Source organism: Naegleria fowleri (genome assembly GCF_008403515.1).
Source record: "Naegleria fowleri strain ATCC 30894 chromosome Unknown tig56, whole genome shotgun sequence".
NCBI classification, from domain to species: domain Eukaryota; phylum Heterolobosea; class Eutetramitea; order Acrasida; family Naegleriidae; genus Naegleria; species Naegleria fowleri.
Genome location: NW_025407988.1, coordinates 1 through 25,372, shown reverse-complemented (window position 1 = coordinate 25,372; position 25,372 = coordinate 1). Strand labels below are relative to the sequence as shown.

Below are 25,372 nucleotides of genomic sequence, written 5' to 3'. Positions count from 1 at the left end.
ATTTATTGAAACAACAAGAAGTCATTTTGAAAAAAGAAGTCGTCTTGACACTCACCAGTTTATTGGAAGGAAGTAACACTCAAAATTTATTGGAGATTATGAGAAATTCTCTCAATTTGGAAGAGTTGGAACAGTTATTATTATTCACTGCAAGATTTTTGCGATCCTTGCAATCTGAATCACATCACGATCGTGCCACGGATGAGGTCGATGAAGTGGTACAACGTCTCCGAAAAGATTTTGACACTCATTTCCTCTATGAAGCCACACGTGATAAATTGAATCCAGTTGTGGCCGAGGATTACATTAGTGCCGTATTTCCAATGATTAGAGATGCCTACGAAGAGTTGGGAATGCAAATTTTCTTTTTAATGAATATTTTCAAAGATGCGGAACGTGAACAATTGCGAATTCTCTCACGAAATACATTTTTGGAAGAACACAAAACTCTCAAAGTCACAAACTTTTTGAATTTACATCAAGATTTGCTGAGTATATTTTCTGAACACACAGGTAGTATTGAAGTTTTGAGAAATAATAATATCGAAACAGTTTACTTTCCCATTCCAAGAATTTGTGAAAATTTAATGGATAAGGCACGTCATGATTATGTACATTCACTTCCAATCATGACTCCAGAAGAAAAAGTGAGACAGCTCTATAACGATACATTTAGTCGATTTTATGTGGAAATGCAACACTATGAATCCATGAGAAAGAAAAGTCTCTATTTGGAATGAAAGACAAGATTGAAGAAATTGTAAATTTGGATGTCATTTCTCATCATCGATCTTCCCATTCTTCAGAACTCGCGACAAGGGACACTTCCTCCTACTTTTCATTATTGGATGAAAATTCATCCTTAATTCCATCCATCAATGACATTCGTCGAAATTTGGCTCCAAAATCCAAACGTAAAAAGTTTGTACCACATTCTGCACACAGCAATGAAACTTCTGCAAGTTGGGAATTTATTGCTCATTTTTGGGAATATTTAAGACTTTCTTCCTTTATTTTCTGTGTGGTGATTAATATCGTCTTATTAGGAACATATAAGAGATTATATTCAGTAGACACTATGAGTGGTATTCCAGTTCCTGGTGACTCTAATTTTGATGTGTTAAATGCTCCTAAATATCCGTCACCGCGGACACTTGCTGGAGATATTGTTTTAACCATTGTTGGTGCCATTCAATTAATCATTACAGCAACATTGAGTGTAACCTATGTGAAATATTTTGTCACACTCGAGGTGAAGAAACGATTTAAATTGAAGAAACGTGAAACATGGGACAGCATTCCAAGAAATCGTCATTTTTATTGGAAATTCTTTTTATACATTTTGAGAGATACACAATTGTGGTTTTTCGTTATCTATTTCATGTTGAGTATGATGGGTTTATTAATTTCTCCACTCGTTTATAGTATTCAACTTTTTGAAATTGTGTTCAGATTTAAATCATTGACTGATGTATTGAATGCTGTCATTTCGAATGGAAAGAAATTATTCTTTGCTGGAATGTTGTTATTGATTGCCATGTTCTTCTTTGGATTACTCTATTTCACATGGTACAGTTATGATTTTATCACCACAACTACCAATCTCAATACTTGTGACACAGTGTTAGCATGTTTTGTGACAACATTTGATTATGGATTTAGAACAGCAGCATCGTGGGAGAATATTTATGCACCAGATCCTGGAGTTGGAAGAGCTATTTTGGATTTGAGTTTTACATTGATTGTTATTGTGTTTTTGTAAGTACTAGTGTTCCAGTGATCACTGTATCTATGTGATTCGAAAATTTTACTTTTCAATTTTTTATTGAACATTTAATTCATTCTACCTGATTCTCCGAATTCTATTATTTCATAAAATTCAATGTCAATACATGTCACAGAACCAACGTGGTGTTTGGTACCATTCTCGACTCATTCCAACAACTGAGAAAAGCACGAGAAGAACGAAAAAAGGAAATTACTGAAAAATGTTTTGTCTGTGCTTTGGAAAAGAGCAAATTCGACACCAAAGCCAACGAAGGAATTACCTTTGAAAAACATATTAAGGAAGAACATTATTTGTGGAATTATGTTTACTTTTTAATTTATTTATATGAAAAACCAGAGACAGAATATACTGGAACAGAAAGTTACATTTTCCAAAAATGTGAAGATAATGACGATGTGACAAGCTTTTTCCCAATCTTTAGATCCAAGACCATTGAAGAGAGTGAAGAGAATCATCATCTTTCTGCCTCCCAACAAGCACCATTTAAGGAAAATCATTAAATCACAATTCTCATCAATATGTCCAACTGTAAGACATGCGATGCTCTTTAGAAATTGGATCAAGAAATGATAAATTGGAAGGACCATTCGGTTTCACATCAAAATCTCCACCTTTCATCTGTCTCTTCAATTCTCATGCAAATATAAATGTTCCGCCAATTCGTAATACGAAAATGCAATCCATTGTTTTTCATACTTGATTTTATGTTCATACGAGAGTGCCTTCTTGAATACTTTCTGTTGTTCATCATTGGATTCATCTCCCAAAACACTCAACATTTGAGCATGAATGACACAACAACCAGCACATAAATCTGCGTTAACTTTGGAAGACTTTTCTTCTGACAAGCTCCAATCATTCTGTCTCCTCCACCCATCACATGTTTCACAAACAAATCATGCAAGGTTTTCAAATATTGAGGTTTAAGATTGGCCAAATCTCTTCTCAAATACGCTAATTGGAAGTAGAACATGACTGATACCAATAATTTCGTACGGTCACTTTTCACATGTTTCAACAATTCCAATTTTTCCTTTGCAAATTTGTTGGAATGAGTCATGCATGATTCGAGGCGACCATTGTTGATCATTTCCAAAACGCCCTTCTCATCTCCAAGGAAGATTTTACACACAACCAAAAGGAAGGCACAATTTCCTTTCGAGTGTTTGTTGAATTTCTTCATCTCAATTTGAAACTTGCCGTCCAACAGAAATTGATGGATCCACTTGACAACTTTCTTGTATAAAGCCAAGTCAAGATAATTCGCGTTTCTGATAGCCACAGATACATCTTTGGATGAGATGACATCTCTTGCGACGGTATAGAGTTTTTTCCATCTAATGAAGAACTTGATCAAGAGCCAAGTCAGCACCTCCTTTTGAAATTGGTTCACATCACTTTTCCTTAATTCGTTCACTAACTGGCTCCAAAAGCCATAGTGAATATTGTCTTGTCATCAATTCATTGATAACCCAGAAGACAATAGTTTGACAAGTGTCAGAGAGATGAGGAGTGATATTCTTGTTATAAGTGCTTCTCTACTGCTATCGGGGGAGGTTTTGTTGATCAAGGGCATGTTTTACACCCTCCATCTTGATAACCTCAACAATGTTGTGGAGAGACAACCCTTTAAAATCAGATTCATACAAAGGCTTCACATTATCGACAGACAACCCAACACCACCGATAGATTGAGGAGAAGTTAACACGGATGCCACTTGTTGGGCGTGCCAACTCACATAATCATTGAAACTGAGAGTCGTTCCTTTTCCACTTCAAATTGGTTGAAGAATAAAGAATCATCAACAAACGTCGAGGATGGTCGTTGTGCGCAACAGTTGTAAATCAAAAGGAAAACCGTGCGCCTCATCTTGGAAGGGTAAAATAGCTTGTTTGCTCTTTCATCGTGAACTGTGTCGTTTCTTTGAATGGGATGATGATCTCTTTCAGCTTCGGTGACTTCCCCTTTCACGATCAGTAATTTTTTTTTTGCTAAATTATTATATAAAGTCTTTCAATTAATTTTCTTAATACCTTAAATGACTCTGCAAATCTGATAGTAGCTATTAGAGTACAGTGCACTTATAATACCTTCCATGTAAATCTGAATTATCCAAGACCAAACATATGAAGAGTTCAATCCTTTTCCAGCTCTTTCTTTTTTTTTTCATTCTATATAGAATAGTTATAATAACAGATTCTTTGCTTTCAATTATGGTCTTAGACTTTGTTTGTCCAGCACCTGATATAGCTGGACTATTTATGTTCAACCATTGAAGAATACTCAATGTATGTAACACGGCCGTTCGTCCACTGTGGAATCTTCCAAAAGGAAATTCGACAAAACAAAAATGAAGGGGTTTTCACTCCATCCATATATGTATGTTCGCTTCTACTACTGCCCATATCTTCATCCAATTTTGGGTGGGTTCTTCTTTGTCCTCTCGATCCAACAAACGAACGCAACAATTTTCCAATCGATTATTTTAATAGTAGCAACAACAACATCCAAAAAAAATGGCAAATTACGAAGGAGTGTATCGACTCGTTCACGAGCAATTGCAAGCTCTTGATAAGGATTTGTTTTATCATAACATCGGGCACACGTTTGAAGATGTGCTTCCTGCTTCTATTCTGTTGGCTAAAGAGGAAGGCCTGAATGAGGAAGATTTGTTGATTGTGTAGGTGTTGTATTCTTGTTTTTTGAAACACTTTCAAGTTCTTCATTATGGTGCTGATGATGAATTGATCTACTCCGATCATGTTGTGATCATTGGTTCATGGAATGGTATCATGCAATATTTAATCACGACTCTATCTTATGGATCCAACAATCTCATATTCATCCATATTCACCATTCATCATGAACCAATTCGTTCCAAACTTTGAATCATATTGATACAACCCGATCAAACCACACAACAGAAAAACAGCAGCTCTATTCCATGACACCGGTTATCTAGATCAATATTCAAAGAATGAACCAAAAGGTTGCGAACGAGCTCGTCAATACTTGCCTCAATTTGGTTATTCAGAGGAACAGATTGAAAAAGTTTGTAAATGCATTATGGCCACCATGGTTCCTCAAAATCCTGGTGATTGTCGTTTGTGTCAAATTGTGTGCGATGCAGATTTGGGTCATTTGGGTACGGATCTTTATTTCTTAAAATCGGAATGTCTTCGACTCGAATTGGAAAGAGTTTACAAAAAGCCAATTGCGCCTCGCGATTGGCACATTTCTAATTTGGATTTTCTTCAAAAGCATCAGTACTTTACAAATGCTGCAAAGAAATTGATGCAACCTGTCAAGGAACAAAATTACAAGCTCAACGAATGTTTGGTGTATGGTGAAAATAAATGATGCAACTTGAGATTTTCCATCATATCTATCATTAAAGTAAATAGAATGAAGAAGGAAGTATTCTCTTATTTGATTCGAGAATTCATCCAAGTCAAAATTATACCCAGATTGATTTGTGAGATTCCATCACTAGCTTTTCATTTTGTTGCAATTCTTCATTTACAAACTCATGAAATCCTTCAAAGAGATATGATGCAATTTAATGAATGGCAAGATGAAGCGAAAAAAAGAAGGTTGAATTTTTACATGATGAAACACCTTTTTTTCGTGGTCTCTTCCTCCAAAGGTTCTTCAAAGTCGTTCTCACTTCTCTCACCAGTGCTGTGAGTTGCATCAGACACATTCAATCCTTGCTTGGCACTGGTTTCTATGAATGGAATGGATCCTCTTCAGAAGGAATTGGAAGGAATTTCTGGCGACACTATAACATTCGAAAATGCATTGATAAGCTTAATTTATTGCTTCCCTCTATCTCAACAATTAAGAGCTATCTTCCCGACTTGTCTTTTGGAAAACTTGCTGACAATGATTTGAAAGATGTTGTAAAGCTAACGCAATGAATAATATTAGTCTTTCGAAGATGTAAACAACAAGAATCGTTTAGTTAATTTTAAGGAACAAATGGGTTTGTGTTCTGGCCAAACATCAGAACTTTCGGTGTTTGTTATTTATTCCCAGTGGTGTAAATATCCGTACAAATTTTCATTAATATAACATATCAAAGGAAGAATTTGATTAGATTTTGGAACAAGTGAAAGATATTATGAAAGACCATACAAGTCCCTTATCAATGTCCCTACCTAACAAATTATTAATGGCTCTCCATTTCGTCATTCAATATAATGGAAGGAATAATTTGGTTTGTCTATTCAATACATCAGAATATTATGTCAGTAAAGTACTGGATGAAATGCTTCCTTTTTTAGTAGAACTATTTGCAAAATATATTCCAAACAAGAAAATTCATGAAACTAGAAGTCGATTGCATCCTAAATTGAAAAATATTATTGACGGAACGATTCATAAAACTCGAAAGCAGGGTGGTATAGATGTAGATTATAATGGTCATTATCGAAGACATGGGAAACTTATACAAATTTTACTTGATTATGAGGGTTATGTTGTTTCATTTTTAACGAACATTCAAGGGAAAGACATGATTCAGTTATCGCAACATATAATAAGCATTTCAGGAAAATAATTGGCAATGATTTTGATTTGGGAGATCCAGGTTTTGAATGAGTTGGTTATGTTGTGTCAGGATTCAAACCAGTTCATCTGAAAACGTGGTCGCAATTTGTTTTTGATACTATATCAAGGAGAGAACAAGTTTTGATTGAAAATATTAATAAGTCCATCAAAGAATGCAAATCAGTCAACAAAGAAGACACCTTCAAACATGGGTCTCATAGACTACTTGCTTGTGTATTTATTTCTATTGGCCTTTATAGCATGAAGAGAGGTTGAAGCTATCATCAGTTTTGCTAACAAAACATTATTTCAAAGCAGAGTTGGTGATCTCGATTGCTTCTCAAAAGAATGCTTCGTTTGTGAAACCATTGGGTGTTGTGGATTTCAAATTCTGAATTATCCATTCTTTCTCTTCCGTGATATGTTCTGAACGTAGTGAAGGGCATGAATGTTTCGATTGTAAACAATTAAAGAGTTTGGTTGAGCTTGAAAAATTTTTTCCATGCTCAAAAAATTTCTGCATATTAATGATTAGTCTCTCTTTGTGTTGCTTAGTGACTTCCCACCCATTTGCACTCCCACCCACTTGCTTTCTTAAGCTTATTCAAGTACCTTTTTCGCTCATCGGAATGTTCTTGTGGTAAGGAAGAACATTGTGACAGTGCAGGTCCACCTTGATTCGAATCTTTTCGGCAAGGATTTTATTGAGCTAACTATATAATTTTGTTATTTAATTTTCATTTATTTAATTCATCATGTTTTCATGATTTTCATGGATTTATCAAGTTATTATTATTTTCATGGATTTATCAAGCAATTGCTTAAATATGACCTCACATCATGGAGTGTTCGTCTCTGCCGCCTAACTGTGACTTCTTGCGCTTCACATCATGTAGTCGTTACTTATGCCTTCATCCTTCCTGCTTTTCTCCTTTTTTTCCGATGAGCGGTTTTTGGAGTTTTTTACCTTCTCAAATCTTAATTAATGCTCGGGACTCTGCTGAATAAAGTCAATTGACAAAATATGCAGAAAATCCCACAAACACCGATCATAACCCTAAGGAGAGACCATAAACCCATTAGTCCTTCCTTTAATTAACAAACGAATTTTATTGTTTACTCTTTCGAAACATTGTGAAATTTTGTGAACTGTATCAGGTTTCTTTTCCAGGAATTTCCAATTGCATCTGGAGAAGTACTGAATGCCAACTTCATATCAGATCACAAAATGGTTAAAATTCTGCTTGACCTCATGTCAACGAACACCTTTGTTAATTCGGAAGAAGCGTAACTTTCAAGATCCCAAAAATAAGAAAGAAGTGCTGGCCATTAGCAAAGAATGTGTATCTCAAGTTAAGAATTTAGAATCTGACAACGACAAATGGCTTTTCATTTGTGATAAATTAGGCGACAAATTTATGGAGGTCAATCCACCTAAACCTCATCCTAAAATCTACAAATATAATAAGCAATATAAGAAGCTCATGTTAATACTTGATAGAAATGAGCACAGATATCCTTGTGACAAACTTTGATGACTATTGGTTAAACTTTAGAACAGGTTCCAAAATGTCTTGCTAGCGTCAAAGAGAAAATCAAGAATCATATCAAATGGAGCCATGATAAGGCTTTGAATAGGAAGATGAAATGGTGGGAACAGAATTATGCAACCAACTCTAAACACTTGCGAAAGAAAATTTACAAAACATCATCACCACCATACAAATTATCTATTGACGGAACTGAAATTAGTGACCCCAATGAAGTTGCCAACGTGATCAAGGACAAATATCAACAAAACCTCAACCTTAGAGGAAGGAATCATCAGATTGACATTATCAAGTTTTTCAAATACAAACATCCATTAATTGATAATTGCAATGACAAAATACTCGGTAGAATTACCACGGAAGAGAAAGAATGGATAATTCAGAATTTGAAATCCACAGCACCCAACGAACTAGGTTTAAGACAAAAAACTATCAAATACAAGTAAGGAATTACAGGAGGAAATTTTTCAAATTATTGAAAATATCATTACTACTGGATTTACTCCTGAATCAATGCAAAGTGTCAGCATTCTCCCAATTCACAAAAAGAATAAGGACCACTCAAACTCTGCTAACTATAGACCTATTGCCCTTATGGACTCAGGACTTAAAATAGCTACTAAATTAATCACCAAAAGGTTGAAGGAACTACTACTCATCAAGACAAAGGTGGACTCGGATTAATTTCTGTAAGAAATGAGTTACTCGGACCTAATGTGTAAAGTCAGAAAGTTCCTTGAACAATATGAAATCTGTCTTGGATCTTCTACAAGATTCCTTTGTGAACGAATCAAACAGGAGCATGGTTTTGACATCCTCAAAGATCCAATCTCTACTTGGTATAAACCAGACCCATGGATTCCTCAATATCTCAAGAGAATAATTTTCATGAACAAATCTTCCAATATTAGATTATGGCATTCGATTGACCAATGGCATGGAAAAACTCTCATCCCTTATGGAAAATTCCCTAAAGGTTTAAGACAATTCCTGCTCTACAAAGATTGGAACAGATTAAGTATGTGGATTCCTGACCCTAAAAATTTACAAGTGAAATTAAACAGTAACATCAAACATTCCAATCATGTCACCCAGATTCGCAACATTCTCAATAGCATGGATTTTGGAAAAATCAAAGACGAAAGCAAATACTACAAATATATTGGTAACAATACATCCCTATCAAACCTCTTGAACAAAGCTACACTAATTGGTACTGATGGATCATGTAACAATATTGCTGGATACGGTATTGTAACTGATCAGAACGTTTCCATCTCAAGTCACACCTTAGGACAAGGAACTTCCTACAACAGTGAGGTTCAAGCGCTCCACACAGTTGTTAGATTGCTAGATAACAACACTCCTAGAATAGTAGTCATAGATGCGAAAAGTATTTATGAGAAGGCTCATGAACAACTCGAGGAATTACTTTCAACTCAACAACATTCAGAATTTGATTTTAAAGGTTTGACAAAACTTCCCCCGATAGCAGTAGAGAAGAGGAGTTTTAGCATGAAACACCGTGAAGAGGCGATTAAATTAATAGTGGACATTTCAGGATCAAAAAGGAGGTAATAAGCAATATTTGAACTAATTGCAAAAGGTGGAAAAGGAATTGGAAAATCACTGCTACTCAACATCATGATATCAAGCCCACTACTAGTTCATCAATCAGCATTTGATCTCCACCCACATTGTGTTGATCCAAATGGCTTACATTCTGTTTTGAAAAATCCGTACGAATACTAATTTCAATTCACGTTCGAGGAAGGAAGCACAATCTCGAATTGACTGGAATGTTTTTCATTGATTACACAAAGAATCACTTTCAGAGAAAATATAAGATATGGGCTATCATTCCACTTTCATGGTTTACATTAACTATATGTTGGTTTGGAAGTTAACTCGATTCGCATATATGTTTTATTCTTTTCGATTTCTTGCTTTGAAATGATAGTGTGATTATTCCCAAAGATTGTTGTTATGGGCTTGCTTTAATTTGGATTCTGTTTCACTATGAATGTGAGCCGACATAGCTCAGTTGGGAGAGCGTAAGACTGAAGAACTTAAGGTCCCTGGTTCGATCCCTGGTGTCGGCAAAATTTTATTTTTAATCACAAAAAACGAACGAGATGAGTAGAAATGAATCATGTTATTATTCTGAATACATTTGTTTGTGGAACTTTGGCAGTTGACCTTACATTCCGAAACACGTGTTTCAAGAATTCCGACAATCAAAAAAAATGGCTCCTCAAAACAAGCTGTTCTTCCTCTCTTTTCTCATCGTTGCCTTCTTCTCTTCATCCTTTCTTCATGCAGCAACGAGCAGCTCGGATGATTCCGTCATTGATTTAACCCAATATAACTTTGATCGACTAGTAACGAATAGCGATGCTCCATGGATTGTTGCTTTTATTGCTCCATGGTGTGGTCATTGCCAAAGACTTCATCCAGGTAGGTAATCGGAGAGAGTTTTTTCTCTTGATTTGTGGAATACGAGCAAGCAGTATATGGATGATGGTTTTAAATCTCGACATTTGTTTCGTTCCATCTTATCATCTTGCCGATCATTCCGATCATTCCAACTTTTTTCCATTTCTCTATAATAATTTATCGTGATTCATCAAATAACGATACATGTAATACAAATGATAATCCTCTCCGACAGAATATGAAAAGGCTGCCAAATCTCTTGGAGGTGTTGTCAATATGGGACGAGTAAATTGTGATAATGAGAAGGAATTGGCCCAACGATTTGGAATTAAGGGATTCCCAACCATCAAAGTTTTTCCAACCTTCAAGTCCTCAAAACAAAATCCAGAGGATTACCAAGGTGCACGTGAATCTGGATCTCTTGTCAGCACTGCACTCTCACTCTTGAATGGTGTGAGAGATCCTGTCAGAAAAATTGAAACAGAAGAAGAATTGACTCAATTTATTACATCCTCAGAGGAAAATGATGACAGCACCATGTCAAAGGTTATTCTCTTCAGTTCCAAGTCGTCCAATCCAAACCTATTCAAGTCTATTGCTGTTGAATTTACAAGTAAGAAGGTGAATTTTGCATTTGTTGGTGACGACAAGTTTTTGGACAAGTTTGGAATTGACAAGACACCAGCAGTTTTGCTCTTTAAGAACAATAATATGGAAGATTTTATCAAATTTGATGGTGCCTCATTGAAGAAGAACAGTCTCGTTCAATTCATCGAGACCAATATTGAAAAGGGTGAACGTTCCCCAGTGGCACCTCCAAAGAAGAAAAAAACCTCCACTCACTCGGTCACAGTCATTGAGGATCAAGAGACCTTCTCAAAGAAGTGTGAAAAGATGTGTGTCATTGGATTTGTTAATGCTCAAGATGATTCACAAGTTTCTACCTTGAAACAAGTTGCCGGAAAGTACCCTGAGAATGTGGTTGTTCAAGTCAATGCTGGTTCGAGTGCTTTCTCTGCTCTCAAAAGTGTGTTCAATCTCGAAGAAATCGGCAATGAAGGATTTGACTTGGCAGTCTTCAGAGGTCACAAGCTCAAGTATGCCACTAAGCAAGGAGTTAAGAATGTGAGTGATGCCTCTGTCTTGTTGGATAGAGTCATTGGAGGAGATCAAACTTTCCACACTCTTTCAGAATTCCCTCAAGTTGGAGAAGCTGCAAATACTGCAACCAAGGACGAATTGTAATAAATCCTAAATTATTGTTCAAACACACACGTTCACCTATTATTAAGGATTCGAATCTAGCAAATCTGTTTTTCCTCAATTTTGTTGTTACAACAAAAAAATTCCATCTCGCCTTTAGGTCAATAAAGGTGATAAATATATTGAGTATTACACAAAGATATGTTGGGTTCATGGTATGTCATAAAGTCATCATTAAAATAATTGATAGTTTTTTTATTGTTTCTTGGTGTTCATGAGACCAAAAGTAAAGATCTTTTTAAGATTTTCCTTCATTTGGCTATCGTCAGTGGTCTTGGCCCCTCCAGAAATGCCTTGCCAATTGGTAGTGTTACCTGTTGCGGTGGTTGAACCTGTGCCTCCTGTTGCTGTTGTGGATGGCTGTGTGGAAGATGAGGCACTACTTACAGCGCCACTACCGGCACCACTGGTTGCAGCTGTTGAAGAGTTCGTCATGGTCGATGAGGTGGTTGTGGAAATGGAGGATGATCCCATGGATGAATTAGTACCATCATTTGTTGATGGTTTCATCTTTTCAAAGAGAGAGGTCAATGAAATTAGAGTAGAACCCTTATTTTCTTCTTTTGCATGCTGTTCCAAAATGTGTTCAAGCTCTTCCTTCATTTGAGAGACAAATGATGCTACCGATGAGTCAGTAATTAATTCACAATCCTTTGAAAGATAGTCAAGACCTTCAATGATCTGATCAATAATGTCATCAGTTAACATGCAGCCATTGAGAGCTCTGTAATTATCTAAAATATATCCGGCAGTGTCTCGTCGATCTCTCAGATCACTATTAAGGTTGTTTTGCTTGCCAAGCCAAACCAATTTCTTAATAATGAAAAAGTCACGGAAATAGGACTCCACCTCAGGAATAATCTTTGAGAACATGATTAGAATTTCTTTAAACATGGTTCGATCTCTGGTTTCCAAAATGCTTTCGATTTGAGTTGCTAGCTTGTCGAAATCTGCCACTTCATTCAAATTGCAAGCCAATTTGCCTAAACCTCTTACTGCCTTGACTTTGATTTCAGCTTCCATGTCTGAGGCGAGCGTAATCAATGCAGGCAAGACCGTTGCTGACAATACGTCAGAGCTCAATGGTTGAATCAATTCAACAAGAATATCAGCCACTGCAGATCGCACCACTTTGGATGGATTCACTGCTAATTTACAAACGACAGAAAGAACATCTCCTCTCAATTTTTCATTCGTCACAGCAGATATGAGAGCATTGTAGAGGAAGGGCATGTGTGACGAGTCCCAAGTTCTTTCAGAAATGGAGACATTAATGACAAGATTCTTGATCACATCCATAATCCTTTCTTTAGGGCTGAATGGTAGAGTTCCACAAATATAGACTGGAAGCAGACGTTCCTTGACAAGACTGACGCTCGACCTATCAACGTCCTTGTCTTTCTTTACCACTTCAATGGTACCGTCTACGATTGGATCAGAATTTGTCTCAAGTAATGTGATAATTTTGAGCTCAAACACTTTAGATATAGTTGGTTCTCCGAATGTTTCACAAAGTGAATTGAAGAGGAAATAAATTTCTTTGCAAATCTATTTGCGGTTAGTGTATGAGCGTTGCATTGCAAGATTTCGACAATCAAAAATAGTGTGATTCAACAAAGTCATAATTAGACATCACATGAACAAACAACAACAACATGTCAAACTTACATTAGTATGTTCCACATGAACCGAAGCAGCAATGGACAACAATCTTCGAATACAAACATTCAACAACCAATATAAACCTTTCCATGTAGCAGATTTGGTCTTCTCCAATTCAGAGAGAGGATTGTCATTAATATATCGGTCCATGATCTTCCTGAGAGTTGGTTCATCTTTGACCTCACCCTTCATATCTGCCGGCATGGTATTTAGCATCATCTTGTGAAGGTATGGAATAACTCCACCAAAACATTTTAAGAGTACGACAATCTTTGCACTACTTGCACTGGAACCACTTTTAAGTCTCTTTTTGATTAAATTTTCAATATTGCTCAAAAGAGTTGGAGCAAACTTTTCGAATAAATAGTCAAAATTGAAACACCACGTAATGAGTGCTGGAACAAGAAGTCTAATGGCAGCTGACTCCACTGTTTCTGCCTTGTCGTATAAAAATTTGAGCGTCATCTCTTCAATTTGGAAGTACTTGCTCTTACTTTCCACATCCTCTTCCTCTGTGAAAGTGGAGATGAGTTTGGCCAAGTTGATCACCACAGATTCTCTCACCTCATCGGTCTTGTCTTCCATTAATTTTGCAAGAGTAGACAAGAGCATGGTTGGTCTCAGAGAGGCCTTAACATAATGTGCAAGTTCACCACATGCCTCGGCAACCAAAATCTTTCTTTCTGTGTATTTGTGTGTCATTTGTTTCCAGCATTGAGGAAGTACTTCTTTCTCAAATCGGTCAGGAGAAATACGTCTTGCCAAAGTAATGCATCCGTTAATGATCATTTGGCGCTCCTGTTCGTCTGGCTTCTTGACGAGATTAAACAACGCCTCGGAAAGAGTCTCCCTCACTTCTGCATCAGGGTGTGCTTGTAGTGTAGCTGTAAGAATGGGCATGAATTCTTGTCTCTCGTTTGATTTAACAGCTGCCAAAAGAGTTGGCAATTTTTCTCCAACAATTTGCACAATGCTTGATTCTTGGTTTTCATATTCTCTCAATTTGGCTTGCAAAACCATGACATCATTCGAAATTGAATCGGTGCTATTATTGAGAGTATCAGTCTCAGTCTCCTCGTGGTGACTCTCTGTTGAAGTAACAGCAGAAGTACTCTCTGCTGTCTTTTCTTGCTTAATGTTCGACATGTCTTGTTCGAGTGCCTTATTTTGAGCTTTCAATTTCTCTATCGTCTTGTCTTGACGCTGTATAGATTTCTCTAAATTCTGAATGAGTTTATCCTTGGCTTCCAATTGAGAAAGTGCTTCTCGAAGTGCTTTTGTGTCTTTCATGTTTTGTTTTGTCTTGTCTCCAGAACTATAATAATGTCTGTACAAATAGTGTAATCCTAGAGGAAGATCATTTTCATTGGTATGATTGGGAAGCATTTCATCAAGATTGAACATGTCCATCTCGTGCACCTCGTCAGAGAAACTGATTGCACTAATCTTGTATCCTTGCTGTGTCAAATAATCCTTGATGAGGTAATTAATAACTTGTTTTTCTTGTATGGTTAAAGGTTCCGATGCCATTTTGCTCTCGGCTGATCCTTCTCCATTTTGTTCTTGATTTGTGGGTGGGGATGTTATTCCATCCTCTCTCGTCGATTCTTCTCCTCCGTTTTCACTCACTTCGCTTTCAGAGTGAGATCGTTTCACAGTTGATGTGAATGCCTCTCTCATTTGTCCCTTCAATTTAACAATATCGGACTGTAATAGTTTAATTTCATATTCCATGAGTGAGATCTTTTCATCCTTCTTTTTTAATTGCTCTTCAAGAGCTTTGGTATGTTCGGAGTCGACCTGAATCATCATACCGCCTCCATTGCTACTTGTACTTTCCTGTACATTTTTATATTCCTTATTTTCAAAGTAATCTCTGAGGATTTTCAATTCAAGACCCTCTTCCAATAACTCTTGATAAAACTCTAATGCAGTGAGCATAAAGTTATTCTTGAGTAAATAGCTTGCAACATATTCGTTCATTGTTGTTATGATCCGTAGGTGTGGTGTTGGTTGTTGATTTAATGATGATTTAAATTTACTTTTCCGGTAAATAAATAATAATCAGAGATGAAGATGATGACGTCAAAGTTCCGGAATGATGATTTTGTTCAACAAGATAAATAATCGGTGATACACTATTGTCTTGACGACGACGAACACATGCCTCTCAAGTATACGCTGGCTGCAAACACACACAAAAAGGACAGCTGAGTGAGGTTATACAGAAGAAAAAGGATAATGAAAGCGAACGACTGCTGTTGTTACAAGCTTGTAGTGAAGAAAAAGGATAATAACGAGGCCTCGCAATAATTATTTTTTTAAAAAAAAATTGAAAAAATTCCTTTTTAAAAAATTAGCACTCTTCATCACTATCAAGGCCGCTATTCCAAAATGGTGAACGAGCCTTCAGGATCGTCCACGACGAACAACAGAAGCAGCAGCATTATGGCTCACCATCTTCAGAAGAAACCCATTGAACAACAGCCCATCATGGTGAATTTGGAATCGGGCAATGGTAGTGGTGGACAGGAGAATAAAAATGTACAACGAAGGAAGGCCATCATCACTTTTCTGTTTCAAAAAAACATCGATATGGGCCATCATTACTCTCGGAATTTGTTGTGTGTTTGGGTTGATTTCCATTATATTGGGAGGAATTGCGGACAACTCGATAGATTTAACGGAATTAACAGTAGCTGTTCCATGTTTGATTCAAACACATCGAATGAATTGTACGAATGATTGTATCAATAATGGTTTGGACATTGTTCCAAGTAATACGACCATTTCAAATTGCAGAACTTTTTGTAAATCACAAGTACTTGTGATGTTACCTTCTTCATTTAATACGACAACGAGCAGATTGAATCAAACAAGAATTACATTGCCATATGCAATGTCAACCACGTATTTTAATTATGCTGTAGGAACAACTACAAAATGTTTCATTAATCCATACACCATTGATCAAAATGATGCAAATACGGCCTTTGCTTATACCATAGGGCCAAGGTTAGGCATGAGAGTTGCTGCTATTGTGTTGGGATGTGTTGCTTTGGGGTGCTTTATTTATCTGGGAGTGTTTGTGGCGTTCGAGGTGTTTAAACGTTGTGCCAAGTAGACCTTTAAGGAAATTCTTTGAGAGGAAAATTCTGTGGAGAATAATTCACTGTGACAAGAGTCGTTGCAAATTTTGACAACAAGTAGTCGAACAGCAGCAACACATAATTGTTGTTCATGAGTACTAAATTCTGCCATTTCATCTATTCCGATTGCATTTCTAATTAATAATATATTATTTATTTATGAAAACTTGACTTTCAAATTTCTTCAAACGAAGAAGTTGGACAGGTCTGCCACAAACCGATTCGTTCCAAACCGTGTGAGGCTTTGATAAACTCCCTCACTTGTTGCATCTTCGTGAAACATGACCAAACATCCTTGCATCTCGTTGAAATGCATACTCAAAATTCTTCGAGCTTTGTGAATGGGAATTCGATGAAAATGATGCCTCACAGAAGGTGTGACTTGGTCTTGCTGTTGTTGCAATGTTGTCTCAAGCAACAACAATTCTCCCTCCACCGTTGCAGCCAGATATTGTGACAAATTTAAAGGCAATACACAGGTGCAAGGCTGTGGCAATAAGATAGGCCTCTCCATCAGGTGAAGAGAGGGTTTAGGATGTGTATTGCAAGTGAGAGGAAGCATTTTCTCAAAAGAAGAATGTTTGTTTCTAAAAGTGATCACAAAATGCTTCTCGTTATTTCTTTCCAATGTTTTCTGTACCTGAATCAACGTGGATTCTTCTTCTTTGGTTAGGTTCAAATTATCAATGGTGACCGAGCTTAGAATAACCATCATGCATGACGTTGTTTCTTGAATATCAAGATCATGGCCAAAGCATTTTGAAGCAAGCAACAATTCATTCTTTTTCTCTGTGTTCCACAATAAGAAATATAAAGTTTGAGTACTTTCTTCATAATCTACTAAGGTTAAAATCTCTTGTTGAGAGCAAGACGTTTTGTTCACATAGTAGTTGGATGAATCGAAAGAAATCAATTCCTCACGATTATTGAACTTTGTTGATGTTAACTGAACTCTCAAGATGCCATTCGAGGAATAAATAAATAAATGAGTGGGATTTTGAGAAGATTTTCCAAACGAGCAGAATTTTCGACATATTGCAATATGCTTGTTGTTGTCGCACCTTTCTGTATCATCTCCATTCTCTGAACTGGTCACTTCAAGTGACAAAGGAATTTTAAATTGCTTTTCAAATTTGAGAAATGACTTGTTACAAGCTTTTAACTTCAATTCATCGTCCAATAGGGTGAAAATTCTCAACATGTGGTCTGAGGTCATGATCAGTAATTGTTTCTTGTCAAATCTCACAAAATATCCTCAATGAAAGCTCCAAAAGTTTCATAAATATTAAGCCGATCCAATTCTTCATTACAAAACAAAACATCGGCATTCACGAGGGCCACTCGTTCCTGATCATGACAAATATACTTGTTGTGACCATAAAATTTCACACCAAAAGGATTCACCGCAAGTGACGAAGAAGAAGGTGTTGTTGTTGTCGTTGTCACTTTTACATCCTTTTCATGAACAACATCTTTTCGATTCAACAAGACTGAACGTTGTCTCTCGTTTGAATACATGACATATCTTGCACCCACATTATCTGCTTGATCGGAACGATCTCGAGGTGGAGCTGCCGTTTCATGTGAAAAATCATTCTCATTCACATCTAAATCCACATAAAAACAAAAATCCATATTTCTATAAAAGAAGGAGGATAAATGGTTGAGTAAGGTGTCATCAATTGATGAGTACCTCTTCCACCTGACATGACTGCTGTGTCACATCGAATAATTGTCACTCTCGAGTCCACACAAGTCTTTTCGAAATTTCTTCCAAATGCTTCCAAAGAGGTTTTAATTTGAAAGTATCTCGATCGTTCTGCATCTTGAGGTGTTAAATTGAGATTTGAATCAAAAAGTCCACCTCCTCCAATAAATGTCGGATTTACAATGATCTTGGGTTGATACAGTAAGGTTTCTTGTAAAATATTTTCACTCTCAATGTCAAAACAAATCAAGACTGCAATTCTTCCATATATGGTATCAAAGATTCCGACCCGATCTCCGATGGAGAGAGCAGTTTCATGAGCTGTCGGATGTCGTTTCTTGTACACTCCCAACACTTGTCCCTTTGGATTAATCACTGTGACCACATTGAATCGTTGATATTCCACCGAAAATGACTTGGAATTCTTTGAATTTGTGACATTCTCCACCAAAGTCATTCCAATAAATCCATAACAATGATAACGAGAAAGTACTCGTGCAATTTCCATTACTTCCGAATGTTGAGAGGGTGGAACTGTGCATGATCCCGAAGAAATCCAATGCTCCGGAGTAATGACAAGATCGGGTGCTCTCGAGTCATGACTCTGTTGAATGCAATCGGAGAGACACTTTTCGAGAATGGAATGACCCTTGTTGGGAACACTCGGAGTGGTAATGAGGAGTACTTTGATTTGTTTTTTGATTCTCGGAAGGAATGTATTCGGAAAGATAGGGATCTCGGATGATGAATTCCGGATGAATGGTGGTTGTGGTGGTTGAGTTGAGAATGGCTTCATTTGCTTGACTGGAAATGGTCTGGGTGTGACGTGTCTCTGTCTTGTCCTTCTTCATTTTGGAGAGATAGTACTTTTTGAAGTGGTGGATGAAGAAGACATGGAAGACGGAGGAGGAGGAGGCGGAACGGAGGTGACCGAGTTCGAAGAGAATGCAAATGGAGGAGGAGGAGGAATGTTTGAACTCAACGTTGTGTGGTCGTCGACGCTGCTGATCGATGACCTGGGTGGAGTGGTGAACAAGGGAGGGGGTGGTGGGATGTTGGATGGTAAAGACATTTTTTTGATGAAAGGTCAGAAAGTTGTCAATTAAACTTCGTAAGAATTTATTTTGCAGTTCCAAGTTCACACTATTGATGAACATTTACGGCAGCTAGTAGAGGTGAATATGGAACGTTGTCACAATGATCTCGAGAAATTATCGAGTAGAAATACACACGGGGAAACAAGAATTATTTTTCATCATCATGATTCAATGAAATGAGAGAAAGAGTTTCATCTCGGATTCTGTAATACCATTGCATTCTTCGTTCTGCATATTCGAGATAATTAAAATCAATGGTTGAGAACATGTGTTGTAACATGCTCCAGATAGACCAATGTAAATTGCTCACCAAACTCATGACATTGGCTTGTCTTCTGAATAATTCTAATTGTTCCTCACTCACAGAGGATCCTTCAAAATAGCTTTGCAAAAGAGTGTTTGTTGTTCCCTAGTTGGAAATGCTTGTGGATTGATACACAAACCTCCAAATTCACAAAAGAAATTTCCAATATCGAATGCAGATAGGAATGGTTTTCCTTTTCGTTGTAAATAATATTGTGAGCTCCAATGTCATTGTGACAAAATGATACTGGAAAGTCTTTGCAATAGGATTGGATGAGGTTGACCTCCTTCTCTAACTGATCCATGTCAAGCACACTTGGAATGGAGTCACTACTCTTGTTAAATTCCTCACGTCTGCTTTTTAAAAGATCAAGCCAACGATGAGTTCGCTCAAACACAACAGGTTTAACATGGTGTGCGTTGCGGTGATTGTTGTGGTGAGGCTTGCAAGAAGAAGACTCACTTTGAAACGACGGAACATGAATCGAATGTATTGCCTTCATAAGTTTGGCAATTTGCAAATAATGATCTTTAGCTCCACCTAACTCATCAAGTCCAATCCCTTCAAAATATCTGTAGATGAGCCCATTTTGAAATTTGCAATAAATGGACGGTGCCAACTCTGGATAATGTAAAGAAATTTGCTGAATGTAGTGCAATTCAGCTTTACGATCGATGAGATTTTCAGAGTTTTGCCCAAAGCAACGCACAAGAACCTTCTTTGGATTTGAAAGGTGGTCAAGAGTGTTGGTGTTTTGGTGATGATGTTGTTCTTCCCCATTGTGGTCGTCATGATTGTGACGAAGAAAATGTACCAAATACAATCGATTTGTAGTACCCCCAGTTAATTGCTTGATGTGAATATATTTCTGAAGAATGAGTTGCCAAAATTCAACATGATCATTCCTCGTCTTTTCATTCAACCCAGCCATGTCATTTTCATGGTGTGAATCTCGAGATAGAGAACACGAAACGTTGATTGTGGATGTAGGAATTGAATCAATCAAGTATTGTTGTTGTTGTTGTGGATTATTACCATCTCCGTGAATGATTTGATGAGGATTAATGGTTGGTGATTCGATGGCAGAAATGGTCGTCGAAGTGACCATATCCGAAGGTATTCCACTCGAGAAAGATCCCACAGAAGTATTATCATTTTCATTACCACTTTGAACTTTTTCGTCATCCTCTTCACCATTGAGGGTATCATCATTATTTTCATAATTGTACACAGGAATACGACTGTCATGATGGTGATCGAAATGAAATGGTGATGAGGGAGAGTAAATTGATGTTGTCAATAGTTGTTGTGGTTGCAGCTGTTGTTGTTCGGTGGTGGTGTTGCCATTTTCCTCTTCGGAGGTAATTGGCGAGTTCATTGATTCTTCATAAAAATCCTCTTCCGAAATTGACTCGTTTGAAAAAGAAAAGATACCTCCCATAAAACGATGAGGAAAAGCCTTGTAAACCAGTTGAGCAATTTTGATATTAATTTCTTCTGAGGTAATGTCTGTTTCTTGAATGGGAATGGACATATGATCCAATGAGAGAGGCTCTGAAGAGGATAATGGTGAGGACCCCTTCAGAATGGCTGGATGAAACTCTTCATTCCGATGATGATGAGGTGGTTGTTGTTCAAGTTGGTCCAAGCGAATAGTGTTGAATGATTGGTCGGTGGTGGTGTTGGTGGTGGAATCATGATTACGAGCTGTCGCGACCACTAGTGACCATCAAAGATTCATTCCCTCCCTCAAAGCTACAACAGTTGATGCATCGCTGCGATAGGAAAGATTTCGTGTCAACCGACAAGGAAGGACTCAGGATATTGTTTGTTTGCATTTTTTGAGGCAGGTGATTATTTGGAACTTGTTTTGATTTGGAAACGTTCATTACGGGGTTGATGGAGATCGTATTGTGTTCGAATTGGTCAAGGAGAATTGAAATTGCAAAATCTTCCATGAATGAACACATGCGTGACGTTGCATGATGGTTCAACAACGGGAGGTTTCAAAACAGTGAAATGGTGAACTTTTATTTTCCTTTGTAACTTTGCAAACTAGTTCAAAAACCACTAGAAAAAGTGTGACATGGTTCAATAGTTCTAGAATTTTACAAGAATTCATCGGCGGATAAGGTGGTGGAGGTTGTGGTAGTGGCTGTTGAGGATGGTTGTGACGAAGAAGAGGTGGAGGAAGATACAGGTGAAGGTTTTGAGGAGATGGAGGTAGAGGGCGCGAGATAGTCAATTGATCATTGGCTAAAAGTGAAGAGTTGTGATCTTCATCTTCTTCTTGTTCATGATGGTCAAACATGTCATCCTCATCTTCCAGCTCGTCACCTCTCAATACATCATCTCTCGACCATAATTTACCCTCTCTCAAAAGTGGCTAATGAACTGAGCTCTTGCTCGTTGCTCCTCAAAATATTTGGATGATTCATCATGATGAGTGTGAGGTTTATCTTGGTGTGGTGGTCGAATTAAAACTCGAGAGAAAATAATGGCAACCTCGTCTTGAGTGAGACCATTAGATTTTTTGTGTTTGAGGCATTCTCTCAAGAAAGACATCAAATAGTGGAATGTGTTGCAATGAGCATCATTCAACATGGAAATCAAATGGTAGCAGGTTGCTGGATTTGCACTTGCATTGAGACTCATTTGATAAAATTTGAATGGAACTACAGGTTCTCTGAGAGACTCTAAAATGTTATCAAAGCTTCAGCAATAGAGTGACAAGACACTGGGTTTGTGATTGGTAATCCTTCGTCTAAGCAATCTCTAATGTAATGAACCTCTTTAGCAGTTCCAGAATATTTAAATAACCCCTCCTCTTTCAATCCTTTTGATAAAGTAAATCGATGAGTCTCCATAGCTCTTTAGGAACTTTGAGATCTTTCTCAAAGCTTGATAATTCCAGTCCGTCATCTTTTCTTTGAATTGGATACTTTTGTTTGACAAGTTGGTCAAGTGTTGATCCAAAACATGACTTGACATAATTACCAGTGATAGAAATGAAATGATCTCTACCATTTTTCAAGTGGAGAATTAAAATATCGTCAATGGTGTCATCACCGCTCAATAACTTTGGCGCTCTTTGAGAATTAACTTGAATGGTAACCTTAATTTCCTCAGTCTCTCCAGGAATTACATATCCTTCAAGTGGTTGAATGGTCACATAGGGTTTACATGGCTGTGACTCTTGAGGTTTTGGTACAAATTGATATTCGCAAACCACTTGGCCAGTGTTATGCAAACAGACAGTTTGTGTAATGGGCTCATCGTATTTCACATTCTCATAATTGATGGATTGGCCAGTAATTGCAACTTCCGGCAACATGTCATTCTCAAGCTTATCCAGCATTTTGATGATATCCAAGTAACACTTCTTGTACTTTTCTTCTACAATCTTCACTCCGACCTCAAACCACGAGGTCACTGGCTTGTGATCTGACATTTTATATTCCTTGAATGATTTGTACGATTTTTGAACAATTCTTCCCCTTTCATCCTCTCTCCATAAAATACGATCTGTATATGATGGCACTCTGCCCTTTTCACTGGTATCATAGGTGTCTGTGCCACTATCAAACTTGTAGGTTGGATCAAAGGTAATTTCTCCTTCACAGAAGCCAACAAAGGCGTTTTGTGCATTCTTTTCGATCATTAGTTGATCATATTTCATAAGGAATTTGTAGTCTTGTTTCTTAATCTTTTCTCTCACGATAAGGTTTGGTTGATTGATTCTATAATTCAAATCTCCAAACCAAAAGAAAAATTCATGTTGGTCAGGTCTGTATAGGAATGGATTTCCAAAATCTGCTTTTTGCAAATATCGTGGAAATTTTGATTTCTTCTCTCGACAGCACCCATATGAGGAGCCAAGTGGGCTGTAATGAAACAAAATGTAGAGTCGAAAATTTTAAATCGAATTCCAACACCACCCTTATTACCCATCATACCCATAATGCCAACACCTTCTGCACAGTTTCTTATTTCTGTCACTTCATTGGCCAAAGATTCCTTAACCAAAACGCAATGATATATACCAACAAGTTGGCGAGCAGTAATCAATTTGTATCGGTGTTGTTTGGTTTCCTCTGCAAATGTTTTTATGAAGAGGTTTTGCCATTCCTGTCCAGTTTCGGTTTCCTCCTTAGAAGAGCTCCTGCTGTCATGTCAATTTCTTGCATACCTATGGAGTAAATATCAGCTTCAAATTCATCCAATAATAGCCATTTTGCTAAACTTGTGTCCGGTGAAGGAAATTTGTTGTTCACATTCCAGGTGCAGACCACAACCGAAAGAGGTGTAATTTCCGTAAATTCTTCTTCTTTTGCTTTGAGTTGTCTTTGAATCCAGTTGTCTTTTCGAGAAGCCTCGTGTTGTAATGGATTCGGAGAAGTGTTAATGCTTTTTGGGCAATGTCAGTGGGAGTACTAGAGCCGTTTGATGATGAAGGCAATACTTGCCTATTAGCTTTTTGAACATGTCAATTGAAATGTCCTGGTTGTCTTCTGACTTATTCTTCTTTTGTTCTTTGTCTCGTTGCATACGTTGCGTGTAGTAGTGATGCCATTGTCTTTCTTCATTGTCTGATGCTGTTCCGTCATGAAGAGCATCCATATCCACAAGAAATTCCGATAATGACAATTCTGCTGTGGACTTTAGCAGGGAAATACGATTATTCGCTTTTGTCTCTGTTTTTGGTGGAGGTAAATCTAGTAGGGGTTGAGATGAAATTGAATCCGAAACGTATGTCGTTGCAGATGTTGTAGAACTTGTTGTTGTGAATGAAGGATGGCCAGGTTGATCATTTACGAGTTTACAGACTTTTATGAGAGAAGAAACGACCACCCATTGAGTACTTGCAGATTCACTCTGAAGATTGTACACTGTAGCTTGGCTTTTAAAGTACAAATCAAAGTGAATCTCATCTACAATTTTAATTCCAAAATCGTGCTTTTTGATCAGTTGGAAATCTCTTATTCGGAACGTTTTGTTATCCATGGAATAGTCCAAAAACATGATGGCAACATTTGTTGGAACGTCCTTGTGGGCGATCAAGGCCATTAAAACTGGCTCACTTTCTTTCTTGGTAAAAACTGTTGTACTTTTGATGCCGGCACACTCTTTTCCGAGGATGAGGCTTGTTTTGATGACAACGAGGAGGAAGTACTATTAGAACTTGAGGAGGTTGTTGTTGTGTTTTGCTGTTATTTCCCGTTGTCGTGCTTGAGGAATTTGTTGTTGTTGTTGAAGAGGATGGCATCAAACCTCCTGGTCCATGCCTCTTATAGACGTTAACCAGAAATTTCACCTGGTCATCCTGTTGCAGCACCGATTTCACAAACGCTGTTTTAATTTCCTGATGATGATGAGCCGCGTTATTGTTTGTGTGTTGATTGTGAGAAGACGATGATGAGGAGGAGGAAGAAGATTGTGGTTGAGGCTGCTGCATTTTTCTTTTGCGTGAATATATGCGGATGGTCTCCCTCATAAAAGTACGAGAGAGGCAGACAATGAAAGGATGGTGGTTGTTGTTGATTTTCTGGTTTGGTATTATTGAATCCCTGTCGTCATGATACGGATAGCCCCTTGTTATTATAGGTTCAACTGAAGAAAAAGAATTTGTTGGTTGTAAATAATAATGGACTGAATCGAAAAAATTAAAAATGTTGAAACGAATTCTTCTTCTTCGTCCTCTTCATCACCAAAATTCTTGTTGAAGAGGCTAGCAGTAACTGGCACGATTAGTTGTAATAACAACATCATGGTGAATGGAGCAATGGCTTCCGTGCTGTTCAATAACAACAACAACAATCATTCTATGAAAAACTTTCATATATCATCCTTCATGACCGCAG

General features: G+C 37.4%; 13 protein-coding genes across 13 annotated transcripts in view; 7 read left to right on the top strand and 6 right to left on the bottom strand.

Moving 5' to 3' along the window:
• The window catches only part of FDP41_007005 (uncharacterized protein), a gene marked incomplete at both ends in the record, with an annotated part of 5,130 nt that extends 2,841 nt beyond the window's left edge, over positions 1 to 2,289 (top strand). Inside the window, 3 exons of the mRNA XM_044710703.1 lie at positions 59 to 675; positions 720 to 1,758; positions 1,902 to 2,289. Of these exons, the coding sequence (XP_044558686.1) occupies positions 59 to 675; positions 720 to 1,758; positions 1,902 to 2,289 (2,044 nt within the window). The remainder of the gene's footprint in view (positions 1 to 58; positions 676 to 719; positions 1,759 to 1,901) is intronic.
• A 2,017-nt stretch (positions 2,290 to 4,306) lies between these two features.
• FDP41_007004 (uncharacterized protein) lies at positions 4,307 to 5,151 on the top strand (the record flags this gene model as incomplete). Its single annotated transcript, XM_044710702.1, has 2 exons — positions 4,307 to 4,470; positions 4,716 to 5,151. 2 exons carry the CDS (start codon positions 4,307 to 4,309, stop codon positions 5,149 to 5,151), a joined length of 600 nt encoding a protein of 199 aa, XP_044558685.1.
• Positions 5,152 to 7,544: 2,393 nt separating this feature from the next.
• On the top strand, positions 7,545 to 7,877 carry FDP41_007003 (uncharacterized protein; the record flags this gene model as incomplete). The annotated part of the gene is made up of 1 exon (XM_044710701.1): positions 7,545 to 7,877. One exon carries the CDS (start codon positions 7,545 to 7,547, stop codon positions 7,875 to 7,877), a length of 333 nt encoding a protein of 110 aa, XP_044558684.1.
• Positions 7,878 to 7,984: 107 nt separating this feature from the next.
• Positions 7,985 to 8,338, top strand: FDP41_007002 (uncharacterized protein; the record flags this gene model as incomplete). Its single annotated transcript, XM_044710700.1, has 1 exon — positions 7,985 to 8,338. One exon carries the CDS (start codon positions 7,985 to 7,987, stop codon positions 8,336 to 8,338), a length of 354 nt encoding a protein of 117 aa, XP_044558683.1.
• Positions 8,339 to 8,606: 268 nt separating this feature from the next.
• Positions 8,607 to 9,470, top strand: FDP41_007001 (uncharacterized protein; the record flags this gene model as incomplete). The annotated part of the gene is made up of 1 exon (XM_044710699.1): positions 8,607 to 9,470. One exon carries the CDS (start codon positions 8,607 to 8,609, stop codon positions 9,468 to 9,470), a length of 864 nt encoding a protein of 287 aa, XP_044558682.1.
• A 668-nt stretch (positions 9,471 to 10,138) lies between these two features.
• FDP41_007000 (uncharacterized protein) lies at positions 10,139 to 11,573 on the top strand (the record flags this gene model as incomplete). The annotated part of the gene is made up of 2 exons (XM_044710698.1): positions 10,139 to 10,349; positions 10,564 to 11,573. 2 exons carry the CDS (start codon positions 10,139 to 10,141, stop codon positions 11,571 to 11,573), a joined length of 1,221 nt encoding a protein of 406 aa, XP_044558681.1.
• Positions 11,574 to 11,786: 213 nt separating this feature from the next.
• FDP41_006999 (uncharacterized protein) lies at positions 11,787 to 15,236 on the bottom strand (the record flags this gene model as incomplete). The annotated part of the gene is made up of 2 exons (XM_044710694.1): positions 11,787 to 13,139; positions 13,260 to 15,236. 2 exons carry the CDS (start codon positions 15,234 to 15,236, stop codon positions 11,787 to 11,789), a joined length of 3,330 nt encoding a protein of 1,109 aa, XP_044558680.1.
• Positions 15,237 to 15,795: 559 nt separating this feature from the next.
• On the top strand, positions 15,796 to 16,377 carry FDP41_006998 (uncharacterized protein; the record flags this gene model as incomplete). The annotated part of the gene is made up of 1 exon (XM_044710693.1): positions 15,796 to 16,377. The coding sequence occupies one exon, from the start codon at positions 15,796 to 15,798 to the stop codon at positions 16,375 to 16,377; it is 582 nt and encodes a 193-aa protein (XP_044558679.1).
• Positions 16,378 to 16,586: 209 nt separating this feature from the next.
• Positions 16,587 to 17,618, bottom strand: FDP41_006997 (uncharacterized protein; the record flags this gene model as incomplete). The annotated part of the gene is made up of 1 exon (XM_044710692.1): positions 16,587 to 17,618. The coding sequence occupies one exon, from the start codon at positions 17,616 to 17,618 to the stop codon at positions 16,587 to 16,589; it is 1,032 nt and encodes a 343-aa protein (XP_044558678.1).
• Positions 17,619 to 17,644: 26 nt separating this feature from the next.
• Positions 17,645 to 19,182, bottom strand: FDP41_006996 (uncharacterized protein; the record flags this gene model as incomplete). The annotated part of the gene is made up of 3 exons (XM_044710691.1): positions 17,645 to 18,009; positions 18,096 to 18,794; positions 18,978 to 19,182. The coding sequence occupies 3 exons, from the start codon at positions 19,180 to 19,182 to the stop codon at positions 17,645 to 17,647; spliced, it is 1,269 nt and encodes a 422-aa protein (XP_044558677.1).
• Positions 19,183 to 19,581: 399 nt separating this feature from the next.
• On the bottom strand, positions 19,582 to 21,045 carry FDP41_006995 (uncharacterized protein; the record flags this gene model as incomplete). Its single annotated transcript, XM_044710690.1, has 1 exon — positions 19,582 to 21,045. The coding sequence occupies one exon, from the start codon at positions 21,043 to 21,045 to the stop codon at positions 19,582 to 19,584; it is 1,464 nt and encodes a 487-aa protein (XP_044558676.1).
• Positions 21,046 to 22,341: 1,296 nt separating this feature from the next.
• FDP41_006994 (uncharacterized protein) lies at positions 22,342 to 24,578 on the bottom strand (the record flags this gene model as incomplete). The annotated part of the gene is made up of 2 exons (XM_044710689.1): positions 22,342 to 23,395; positions 23,974 to 24,578. 2 exons carry the CDS (start codon positions 24,576 to 24,578, stop codon positions 22,342 to 22,344), a joined length of 1,659 nt encoding a protein of 552 aa, XP_044558675.1.
• A 10-nt stretch (positions 24,579 to 24,588) lies between these two features.
• FDP41_006993 (uncharacterized protein) lies at positions 24,589 to 24,966 on the bottom strand (the record flags this gene model as incomplete). The annotated part of the gene is made up of 1 exon (XM_044710688.1): positions 24,589 to 24,966. One exon carries the CDS (start codon positions 24,964 to 24,966, stop codon positions 24,589 to 24,591), a length of 378 nt encoding a protein of 125 aa, XP_044558674.1.
• Positions 24,967 to 25,372: the final 406 nt, after the last annotated feature.